This window comes from Mesoplodon densirostris, chromosome 1 (assembly GCF_025265405.1).
Source record: "Mesoplodon densirostris isolate mMesDen1 chromosome 1, mMesDen1 primary haplotype, whole genome shotgun sequence".
NCBI classification, from domain to species: domain Eukaryota; kingdom Metazoa; phylum Chordata; class Mammalia; order Artiodactyla; family Ziphiidae; genus Mesoplodon; species Mesoplodon densirostris.
This window is the reverse complement of record NC_082661.1, coordinates 223473238-223486017: the sequence shown is the minus strand read 5'-3', so window position 1 is coordinate 223486017 and position 12780 is coordinate 223473238. Positions and strand designations below refer to the sequence as shown.

The window sequence follows — 12780 nt, the reverse complement described above, 5'->3', positions numbered from 1 at the left end:
TTCTTGCTTCTGCTGTCTGCCCTCTGGTGGATGAGGCTATCTAAGAGGCTTGTGCAAGCTTCCTGATGGGAGGGGCTGGTGGTGGATAGAGTTGGGTGTTGCCCTGGTGGGCAGAGCTCAGTAAAACTTTAATCCGCTTGTCTGCTGATGGGTGGGACTGGTTCCCTATCCGTTGGTTGGTTGACCTGAGGCGACCCAGCACTGGAGACTACAGTCTCTCTCTCTCTTTTTTTTTTTGTGGTATGCGGGCCTCTCACTGTTGTGGCCTCTCCCGTTGTGGAGCACAGGCTCTGGACGCGCAGGCTCAGCGGCCATGGCTCACGGGCCTAGCCGCTCCGCGGCATGTGGGATCTTCCCGGACCGGGGCATGAACCTGTGTCCCCTGCATCGACAGGTGGAATCTCAACCACTGTGCCACCAGGGAAGCCCCCTACAGTCTCTTTAGTGGCGTAATGGTGGACTCCGGGAGGGCTCACACCAAGGAGTACTTCCTAGAACTTCTGCTGCCAGTGTCCTTGTCCCCGTAGTGAGCCACAGCCACCCTCCGCCTCTGCAGGTGACCCTCCAACACTAGCAGGTAGGTCTGGTTCAGTCTCCTATGGGGTCAGTCCTCCTTCCCCCTGGGTCCCGATGCGCACACTACTTTGTGTGTGCCCTCCAAGAGTGGAGTCTCTGTTTCCCCCTGTCCTGTTGAAGTCCTGCAATCAAATCCTGCTAGCCTTCAACATCTGATTATCTGGGAATTCCTCCTCCCGTTTTCGGGCCCCCCGGTTGGGAAGCCTGACATGTGGCTCAGAACCTTCAATCCAGTGGGTGGACTTCTGTGGTATAATTGTTCTCCAGTTTGTGAGTCACCCACCCAGCATTTATAGGATTTAATTTTATTGTGATAGCACCTCTCCTACCATCTCATTGCAGCTTCTCCTTTGTCTTTGGATTTGGGGTATCTTTTTTTGGTGAGTTCCAGTGTCTTCCTGTGGATGATTGTTCAGCAGTTAGTTATGACTCTGTTGCTCTTGCAAGAGAGAGCAAGCACACATCCTTCTACTCTGCCATCTTGAACCAATCTCCATACAAATTTTTGGATTGATTTTTCTACTTCTGTGAAAAATGCCATTGGAATTTTGAATTGGATTTCATTGAATCTTTTTAGATTGCTTTTAGTAGTATGGACACTTTAATAATATTATTATTTTTTCAATCCATGAACATGGAATATCTTTCAATTTATTTGTGTGTTCTTAAATGTCTTTCATTAGTGTCTTACAGTTTTCAGTGTATAGGTCTTTTACCTCATTAGTTAAATTTATGCCTAAACATTTTATTCTTTTTTATATAATTGGAAATGGGATTGTTTAATTTCTTTTTTTTGCTGGGTCATTGTTAATGTATGGAAACAACAGATTTTTGTATATTGGTTTTGTGTGCCACACCTTTACTGAATTCGTATGTTATTTCCAACAGTTTTTTGGTGGAATCTTTAGGATTTTCTCCGTATATTGTGTCATCTGCAGATAGTGACAGTTTTACTTCTTCTTTTCCCATTTGGATTTCTTTCATTTCTTTTTCTTGCTTAATTGCCCTAGCTAGGACTTCCAATACTTGTTGAATAAAAGTGGCAACCTTGTCTTGTTCCTGATCTTAGAGGAAAAGCTTTGAGCTTTTGAGTATGATGTTGGCTATGGCTTGTCATATATGGCCTTTATTATGTTGAGGTATGTTCTCTCTGTACCCACCCTGTTGAGAGTTGTTATTGTAAATGGTTGTTGTATTTTGTCATGTGTATTTTCTGCATCTTTTGAAATGACCATATAACTTTTATTCTTCATTTTTTAATGTGGTGTATCATGTTGATTGATTTGTGGATATTGAACCATTCTTGTATCCCTGGAATAAAACCCACTTGATCATGGTGCATGATCCTTTTAAAGTATTGTTGAATTTGGTTTGCAGATATTTTATGGAGGATTTTTGCATCTATGTTCATCAGGGATATTGGCCTGTAATTTTCTTCTCTTGCAGTATCCTTGTCTGGTTTTGGTATCAGGGTAATGTTGGCCTCATATAATTAGTTTGGAAGTGTTCCCACCTTTTCTATTTTCTGGAAGAGTTTGAGAAAGATTGGTATTAATTTTTCTTTGAATGTTTGGTAGAATTCACCAGTGAAGCTGGCTGGTCCTGGACTTTTTTTTTGTTGGGAGGTTTTTGATTACTGATTCAAACTCCTTAGTAGTAATTGGTCTGTTTAGATTTTCTATTCCTCCATGATTGAGTCTGGGAAGGTTGTATGTTTCCAGGAATTTATCTATTTCTTCTGGTTTGTCCAATTTGTTGGTGTATAGTTGTACATGGTAGTCTGTTATGATCTTTGTGTTTCTTTGGTATCAGTTGCAACATCTCCTCTTTCATTTCTGATTTTATTTACTTGAGTCTGCTGTCTTTTTTGTGGTGAGTCTAGCTAAAAGTTTGTCAATTTTATTTATCTTTTTTAAAAATTTTTATTTATTTTTGGCTGTGTTGGGTCTTTGTTGCTGCGCGCAGGCCCTCTCCAGTTGCGGCAAGCAGGGACCACTTCTCATCGCGGTGTGCAGGCTTCTCACTGCTGTGGCTTCTCTTGTTGCAGAGCATGGGCTCCAGGCCCGTGGGCCTCAGCAGTTGCAGCACACTGGCTCAGTAGTTGCGGCACATGGGCTCTAGGGTGTGTGGCTTCAGTAGTTGTGACTTGTGGCCTCTAGTGCGCAGGCTCAGTAGTTGTGGCTCATAGGCCCAGTTCCTTTGTGGCATGTGGGATCCTCCCAGACCAGGGATCAAACCCATGTCCCTTGCATTGGCAGGCAGATTCTTAACTGCTGTGCCACCAGGTAAGTCCTTGTTTATCTTTTCAAAGAACCGGCTCTTAATTTCATTGATATTTTCTATTGTCTTTTTACACTATTTCATTTATTTGTACTCTGATCGGTTATTTCTTTCCTTCTACTAACTTTGGGCCTCATTTGTTCTTCTTTTTCTAGTTTTTGAGGTGTATAGTTAGGTTATTTATTTGAGATTTTTTTTGTTTCTTGATGTAGGCATTTATTGCTATGCACTTCCCTCTTAGAACTGCTTATCCTGCATCCCACAAGTTTTAGTATGCTGTGTTTCCATTTTCATTTGTCTCAAGGTATTTTTTGATTTATCTTTTGCTTTCTTCATTGACCCATTTGTTGTTTAGTAGCAGATTGTTTAATAATCCACATATTTGTGAATTTTTCACTTTATTTCTGTGATTTTTAGTTTCGTTCCACTGTGGTTGGAAAAGATGCTTGATATGATTTCAGTTTTCTTAAATTTACTGAATCTTGTTTTGTGGCCTATCATATGCTCTAGCCTTGAGAATGTTCCATGTGCACTTGAGAAGAATGTGTATGCTGTTGCTTTTGTATGGAATGTTCCATATATATCTGTTAAGTCTATTTGATCTAATGTGTTATTTAAGGCCAGTGTTTCCTTACTGATTTTCTGTCTGGATGATCTATCCACTGATGTAAGTGAGGTATTAAAATCCCCTACTATTTTTGTATCGCTGTCTATTTCTCTCTTTAGGTCTGTTAATATTTGCTTTATGTATTTAGGTGTTCTTATGTTGGGTGCATCAATATTTACAAATGTTGTATCCTCTTGTTGAATTGACCCCTTTATTGTTAGGGACTCCTTTTTTTAAATCTCTTATTACAGTCTTCATTTCAAAGTCTATTTGTCTGATATAAGTATAGCTACACCAGCTTTCTTTGGGGTTCCAGTTGCATGGAATATCCTTTTCCATTCCTTCAATTTTAGTCTGAGTGATATACTACTTCTAAAATTCTATAATTGTACATGCTAAAGTAAAATTTGATATATATCATATATGAATATCTTGGCATGTGATATAGAGGTAAAGGGATAGGAAAAAGCTTGTTGCCAACTTCACCTTAGAGCCCTTCCTTTATGGTGGTTCTCTTTCCACCACTATCTGTTTAATAGGCATATTATACTTGCATTTACTACATGAATACATACTCTATTTTAATATAAACTGGATTTCTTTTGCAGGAAGAGGAAGCATCATGTTTGTTTTTGTGGTAATGGCTTCAAAAGATCTGACTTTTTAAAAACTTTAATGTTTAACATGTGATTTAATCATCTAATTATCTTTACAATTTTGTATCTGTAATTAGATGTTTTAAATATTTGAAGTATATCCTTGAAGCAATTTGAAGAGAGATATTTTAAAAAGAATGGTATGTGATTTTGGCACTTATATGTGCCAGATAATGGCATTATTCCATTTATGTGAGGAAACTTCAGTGAGAATTTATGAAAAACATAGGTTCAAATTTTTTGCTTATCTGTTATGCTAAGTCATGTGTCATGAAGAATTTTTCTATTCATAAAATGTGATGGTATAAGCTTTAATTAATATTTACAGAACACTTATAATCTGGTTACTCACCATATTGGTATTATGTTTTTCATATCTGATGGATTTAGGAACTGGATTTTATTTTATTTTTTAAATTTTTTTTTAATGAAAAATTGGGTGCTGTCTCAATTATCCTTTATTTGTAGTTTACCTTGAATTACTCTGGTAACCTATTGAGGTTTTTTTTTTTTTTTTTTCCCTCCAATTCACGCTGTCTCGGCGCACGTACGTGTCACCGGCTCTTTTTTTTTTTTTTTTTTTTAACTTATGGCTGTGTTGGGTCTTCGCTTCTGTGCGAAGGCTTTCTCTAGTTGTGGCAAGTGGGGGCCACTCCTCATCGCGGTGTGCGGGCCTCTCACTATCGCGGCCTCTCTTGTTGCGGAGCACAGGCTCCAGACGCGCAGGCTCAGTAATTGTGGCTCACGGGGCCAGCTGCTCCGTGGCATGTGGGATCTTCCCAGACCAGGGCTCAAACCCGTGGGTCCTGCATTGGCAGGCGGACTCTCAACCACTGCACCACCAGGGAAGCCCCGGAACTGGATTTTAATATCTGAGGATTTTTGTTTCATAGCTTAGTGGTTAAGAGCTCATGACTCCAAATCCTGGCTGGGCCACTTACTCTCTATATAATCTTGGACAAATTACTTAACCTTCATTTCGCCAAGGGTTAACAACTCTTAAGAGATGTTATTTGGATTAAGTGAGATAAAGGATGGAGGTGCATTACACAGACTCTGGCACATAGTGGAGTTTTACTTAATGATAATCATCATTATCATCCTTGTTGGTTTCACTCAACAAGATAGGTCTTCAGATACTTTCAAACTTTAATCTCTAATTTTAACACTACATTTTTGAACTAATAAAAAATTAGTTTCTGTATATCACTTCTTATCCATCTTTGAAATGGAAATGTGATGCCTTTCTTATAAGGGATCTATGTTTTTTATTTTTTTAATTTTAATTAATTTATTTATTTAACTATCTTTTTTTTGTGTGAAGATAATTATGTTGCCATCTTGAACAAGGACAACTGCTTTATTTATTTATTTTGCTGCATCACGCAGTTTGCAGGATCTTAGTTCCCCAACGAAGGATCAAACCAGGACCCACAGCAGTGAAAGCACTGGGTCTTAACCACTGGACTGCCAGGGAATTTCGCAAGGGAATCTGTGTTTTTTAAAATGATTTTGTGAGCAGTAATTGATGTTTGCCAGTTTTTTTCAAGATGGACAGGATTAAGTGCTATATAATCATTACTGTTGTTATTTATATCAAAGCATAAGGCATTTAAGGAAAAGGACCATAAATTGATCTATCCACACACTAAATGAAATGATCAGTTTTCTTTTGCACTTCATGCTTTTTAAAAATAGTCAGTCTCTTGGTTTATCTTACATATCTCTTTGTCCAAATAAGCATTTAAGGTCATGATCTAGGAAGAAATCATCTGTGAGATTTGAGACTAAAAATCAAGCCTCAAGTGGAAATGATAAAAAATGGAAAGGAATCATAGTGCATCATCATGGGTGGACATTTTTAGGCAGAGACTCATTAGTAATTTTACTGACTGGCTCAACTTACTAAATTATTCAAGAATCTGGAATAATGGAGGGAAACCAATCAAGCTTGATTGATTAAGGCCAGTTGATCAGCCTTCTCCAATTCTACTTCAAAGCCATTATAATAGAATATTGTTTAAAATTTGATTACCCATAATCTTACCATGCTTTCCAATATTTTAAAATTCAACCAAAATTTGTTGAGTATTACTAGGAGCAAAGCCTCATTCCCGATGCTCTGGGGAAACTGTTATCCTCACGGAGCTTATAGTCTGCTCTCAGGAGGTAACGAGGAAAAAAATACCAGCTCTACAGGGCAGAGTGAAAGAAGTGCTATGAAAAATGTAGTTCCAAAGTGTTGGCAACTATGTGGAAGAGCCATTCATTTTAACTGGAAGGATCTGGGAAGGCTTTTAATTAAAAGGTGACATTCAAACCAAGCCTTAAAGGCAGAATAGAATTTGAGGCAAAAGATTGTTCTGTAGGTATTTTAGGCCATGAAAACAATGTCAGTAAAGGTGAAAAGAGGTGAAAGCAAGTATATATATATAGGAAGCAGCAAGCAGTGCCCAGTGCCTGAAGCAAGGGACTCATGGATTGGTGTGGAGAGTCAAAGACAGAAAAGGCAGTTTGGAAACAAATCTTAAAAGGACTTTGAATCATGTTATGGAGTTGGGTTTCATTCAGTAGACAATGGGAAGCTAGTGAACATTTTGGGGGAGGGGAGAAATTTTATATGACCCATGTTCTTGCTGGTATTATTACTTGCAAAGAATTAGGGAGATGAGAGATTCTAGGCAAGGAAAACAGATATAATAACCAAAAATTCCAAGTTATTGGGAATATTATATGCCAGGCATTGATAGACTAATTATTGTATTAACTAATATGATTATTATAATATACTAACATATTAATGATATAGGTGCTTTGTAGGATTTACTTAATTTTTACAAGCACCCTGGCATGTGAGAAATATCTTTATTTTAGAGATGAAGACGTGGGAGGGTTAGAAAGATTAATTGCTCAAGGTCATATAGGTCATAGGTAGTGGGGCTTGAAATGAGGTGATGGAAAAAAATTTGATTCAGAGCAACTGAGTGTGGGAGGTGAGAGAGACAGAGGGAGAAATTGAAGATGATTCCTACTTGGGTACCTTTAATGAAGGTACGAAGCATAGTCAAATAAGTTTGGGATAAGTAAATAAGGAATTCTGCTTTGAAAGATTGGATTTGAGATGTGGGCAGGAGAAGCCAGGTAGAAATGTGGAGCTGGTTATTGGAAATAGAAATGTGAAGGTGAAGCAGTTTGGGAGTAATCAGAACATTGGTGAGAGGGACAGACTTGGGAGAAGGTATAGAACAGGAGGGGCTGGAGAGAGTGATGTCCATCTAAGAACGGAGAGGGGAGCTGGAGAAGGAATTATCAGAAAGGTTTGGAGAAACCGGAATGTGAAAGAGTAGGGAACAAGCAGTGAGGGGTGGGGAGAACTTCAGAAATTGTGGGTGGTAAACAGGTCATTTATTGCTCACCAGAGAGGGAAGAGTGTGGGGATTCTTGCTTTATTTGGGAAGTAGAAGTCCATGTGTAGTTTATGAAAAACCAAAACCAAAAACAATTTTAGTGGAGTGGAATGATCAGGAATTGAGTGTCAGGGGCTGAGGAAGGAATGGGTGGTAAAGAAATCTGATGGGCTACAAGGGATCGAGGGACTTTTTAAAAATTAGGATGCGGGGAGCCCTTAAGCTAAGGGAAAAGGACAGTGGAGAGATTTCTAAAAGAGTGGAGGCTAATTTATTGGCTTTAATTCCAAAATGAAATCAAAGGTTGACCAGAGGACAGACAGAGACTCTGGCGAAGGAAAAGAATAAGGTTTTTTTCCCCCTGTGACAGAAAAGGAATGAGAAGAGAAAAAACCGGGTGGTTATACCAAGAAAAAGTGAGACCTAATGGAGAAGAGCTGAGAAAACTATTTTCTGAAAATCTATTTCTCAGAGAGGCCTTATTGGCCTTCTACATGTTTTGTATTTCCAAGGAGCCCTGTACTTATCCTTTAAAACATTCATCACACTTACAATTACTTGCTCAGCATCTGGTTCCACCACTAGATTTCAGTCTGCTCTTTTAAGAGGTCAGTCGGCATGTCTGTCTTGTTCCCTGCTGAACCTCCAGTGTGTAGAAGAAACTGTATGCCTGGTGCATAGTAAATGCTCAAAAGAGATTTGATGCGTTAATACTGGATGATGCCATAGATTCTGTCTCTCTCTCTCTCAGCAGTGCTGAAAAACCTGACCCACCATAAACACTTGACAGATACTTGCTAAATGAATGATTCTTCTCACTGAAATAGGAAGTAAGTTCATTAATTGAGATAATAATAATTAAAACATTTTGAGTTCTCCCTGTGTGCTAGACACTAGATTAAGTAATTATATATTGGCTACTGTAACAAAGAAACCACAGAGTTTCAGTGGTTTACATAATAAAAGTTTCTTTCTTACTCAGTAACACTATACAATGGCTGCTCCTGATGGGCAGGCAGCTCTCCTCCTTTTAGAGACCCAGGCTCCTTCCATCTTCCAGCCCCACCACCTCTTAGGCCTTTGCGTGCAAACTGGGGAAGAGGGTGAGAATGTGGCTGCACAGAGATGCAAATAGTTAGCAAGCCACTTTCTAGGGACAGAAATGGGAACATGAATTTTGATGGACACTTAGCCATCTCTTCCACACATTTTTTTTTAATCATTTACAATAGCCCACTGAAGGAGGTACCATTATTATCTCCATTTTACAGATAAGACTACTGAGGCTTAGACCTGTCCCCAAACAATAAGGTTCTAATTTGAGATTCAAACTCATGTTCCTCTGACTCAATAGCCCATTCTAAACCATTAGACCTTTGTTTCTCAGGTGGAAGTGATTTTGTTCCCAAGGTACAAGGGGACATTTGGCAGTGTCTGTAGACATTTTTTCGTGGGTGGCATGGGAGGTGGGTAGGTATTACTGCCATCTAGTAGGTAGAAGCCAGGTATGCTGCTCAATATCTTAGAATGTATAGGACCTCCCCCACTCCCAGCACACACACAAAACCAAAAGTTATCAGGCCCCAAATGTCACTAGTGCCAAGGTTGAGAAATTCAGCACCAGACTGTATACTACCCATGATGGTAGAAGGTCAAGTATAGGTAAGACATGATTGAAAAAAATTAGGAACAGCTGCTGTGAGGAATAAGCTACAGTTCATTAGGAAAGGATATGAAGGATTGGCAAAGAGCAGACAGGTGCCGGTGGTTGTCAAATGCAGAAGAAGGTAAGTGGCTCTGTTATTTTTCTATCAGCTACTTGGCATTTCTGGGACCTGATAGTACTTTTAAAGAAGTAAGTGATCTGTACTGTACTGGGTGAAAAGATTATCTTTTAAACCATTTTATTTCTGAACCCAGGGAGACCAGACTCGTCCTTTTATCACATCCAGTCCTACAAATGGGGCTAAATCCACTGCAGAAGGCTGGCTCTCTGAAAACCCATATGACCCGAATTATGGTGACGTACATTTTTATGACTATGTTGGTGATTGCTGGAATTGGAAAATTTTCCCCAAAGCTCGATTTGTATCTGAATATGGATATCAGTCCTGGCCTTCCTTCAGTACGTTAGAAAAGGTAAGCCATCTTTGATTTCCCAGTGATTCAGAATGGTAGGGCATGGGTGTATGTCACTTCCTTAACAGTGGTTCAGAAAGTCAAATGAAACCTACCTCTTATTTAAATGGAATTGTAGGAAGAAGATAATAGAAAAGAACTTTTTATCCTTAACCTTTGGGGTACTAAAACTCTTGTAGTCATCATTCTGGGGATTATAACTTTTCTATATTGCTTTTAATTATGTTCCTTCAAGAGTATTCAAAAATTAAATGGAAGCCAGTGATTACTGAAGGCTGAGTTATTATCACATGTGAAAATTACTCTCACTTACTACTTTCTATGTGTCCTGCAGCTGTTTTATTGCTTACAGATATTCAGAACTGGATAGTTTGCTACAATAAGAGAAATGAATGTGATAAATAAACCTTTGTCTGATGTTATCATGTCATATCATTCCTTTTATTTTCTCCCCTCTTCTTCCTCCTCCTCTTCCATTTTCTTCATGTTGGTGTGTTTGATTTTCAGTATGGCACTTCACCTTCTCTATTCCTAAAGATTCCGTTTTGCAGATGGATTCTGTTTCAGACTTGTGTTCTTTTTTTAACAGCTTTATTGAGACATAACTCACTGGCCATACAATGTACTCATTTAATGTGTACAGTTTAATGGTTTTCACAGAGTTGTGCAGCCATCACCATGATCTAATTTTAGAATATTTACATCACCTAAAGAAACTCTGTACCCTCTGTATTAGGAGTCACTCCTCGCTGTCTCTGTCCCTCCCATCCCAGATCTAGGCACCACTAATCTGCTCTGTGTGTCTGTATTTTTGCGTGTTCTGTACCTTTCTTATAATTGGGATCATAACATATGTGATCTTTTGAGACTGGCTTCTTTCACCCAGCATAAAGTTCTCAAAGGTCATCCATGTTGTATCATGAATTAGTATGTCTTTCTTTTATATTGCTGAATAATATTCCATTGAATGGATAAAGCACATTTTGTTTATGTGTTCTTCAGTTAATATACATTTGTGTTATTCCCCATTTTTGGCTATTATGAATAATGCTGCTGTTAACATTTGTGTACATGTTTTTGTGTGAACATATGTTTTCCATTCTATTAAGTATATACCTAGGAGTGGAATTGCTGGGTTGTATGGTAACTCTATGTTTAATATTCCAAGGAATTGCCAAACTGTTTTCCATAGTGGCTGCACCATTTTACATTCCCACCAGCAATGCACGAGGGTCTCAATTTCTCCACATCCTTGTCAACACTTGTTATTTCCCATTTTTGTTTTTTTTTTACATTTCCCTGGAAATTTACATTTACAGGAAATTTGTATTTATTTGATGGCCTATCATGTTGAACATCTTTTTATGTGCTTGTTGGCTCTTTATATATCTTCCTTGGAGAAATATCTGGAGAAATAAAAAGTAGGCAAAAATCCTTTGCCTACTTTTTAATTGGATTGTCTTTTTATTATTGGGTTGTAAGAGTTTATTGTAAGAGCTTACAAAAAACATACCATCTATATGTCCATGATATAGATGGTAATTTTTTAATAGCTATATGATTTGCAAACATTTTCTCCCTATTAGTGTGTTGTCTTTTTACTTACTCGATAGTGTCATTTAAAGCACAAAATTTTCTTTCTTTCTTTATTTTAAAATATTTATTTATTTATTTATTTGGTTGCAGCGGGTCTTAGTTGCGGCATGTGGGCTCCTTAGTTGAGGCAGGCGGACTCCTTAGTGTGGCACGTGGGCTCCTTATTTGTGGCATGGAAACACTTAGTTGCGGCATGCATGTGGGATCTAGTTGCCTGACCAGGGAATCAGACCTGGGCCCCCTGCATTGCGAGCATGGAGTCTTAACTGCTGTGCCACCAGGGAAGTCCCCAAAGCACAAAATTTAAAATTTTGAAGTTCTACTTATCAATCTCCTCTTTCATTGCTTGTGCTTTGGTGTCGTATCTAAGAAGGCATTGCCTAACTTAAGATCACAAAAATTTACTCCTGTGCTGTCTTTTAGTTTTAGCTCTTACGTGGTCTATTTTGAGTTAATTATTTTGTATGATGTGAGGTAGATGTCCAGTTTTGGACAACCAATTGTCCCAACACCGTTTTTGAAAACATTATTCTTTCCCTAATTGAATTCTCTTGACTCTTTTGTCAAAAATCAATTGGCCATAAATGTTAATGTTTATTTCTGGATTCTCAATTCTGTTCCATTGTGTATGTCTATTTTATACTAGTATCCACTGTCATCATTATTATACTGTTGTAGTAAGTTTTGAAAGCTGGAAGTGTCAGTTCTCCAACCTTGTTCTTCTTTTCAAGATTGTTTTGACTGTTTTGGGTGCCTTGCATTTCCATATGAATTTTAGGATCACCTTGTTAGGTTCTGTAAAAAAGTCAGCTGGGATTTTGATGGGGATTGTGTTGAATCTGTAGATCAGTTTGCAAAGAATTGCCATCTTAACAATATTAAGTCTTCTGATTCATGAACATGTGATGTCATCTTTAATTTCTTTCAGTACTATTTTGTAGTTTTCAGTGTATAAGTCATGTACTTCTTTGCTTAAATTTATTCCTAAGTATTTTTTGGTGCTATTGTAAATGGAATTATTTTCTTAATTTTATTTTCAGATTGTTTATTGCTAGTGTCTAAATATACAATTGATTTTTGTATATTGAACTTATATTCTGCAACCTTGTAGAACTCATTTATTAGCTCTAATGGTTTTTTTGTTTTTTGGGGTATGTGTGTGTGAATTCTTTATGTATAAGAGCATGTCATCTGCAGATAGAGGTAACTTTACTTTTTCCTTTCCAATCTAGATGCCTTTTGTTTACTTTTCTTGCCTAATTGCCCTGGTTAGAACCTCCAGTACAGTATAGAAGTGGTGAGAACAGATAACCTTTCTCACTCCTTTTCTCAGGGAGATTCCTTTTTTTTAGGGAAAAAGCCTTTTTTATCATTTAGTATGATATTAACTGTAGGATTTTCATAGATGCCCTTTTATTCCTAGTTTGTTGCCTGCTTGTATCATAAAAGGGTGTTAGATTTGTCAAATGCTTTTTCTTCATCTATTGAAATAATCATGTAGTTTTCCCCCTTCTGCATT

The 12780-nt window shown here is 38.0% G+C and overlaps 1 protein-coding gene across 1 annotated transcript in view; it reads left to right on the top strand.

Annotated features, from left to right (window-relative positions):
- Nucleotides 1–12780, top strand: part of MANBA (mannosidase beta) — a 129337-nt gene that overhangs the window by 80718 nt on the left and 35839 nt on the right. The window contains exon 12 of the mRNA XM_060115533.1: nucleotides 9447–9665. Coding sequence (XP_059971516.1) covers nucleotides 9447–9665 — 219 coding nt within the window. The remainder of the gene's footprint in view (nucleotides 1–9446; nucleotides 9666–12780) is intronic.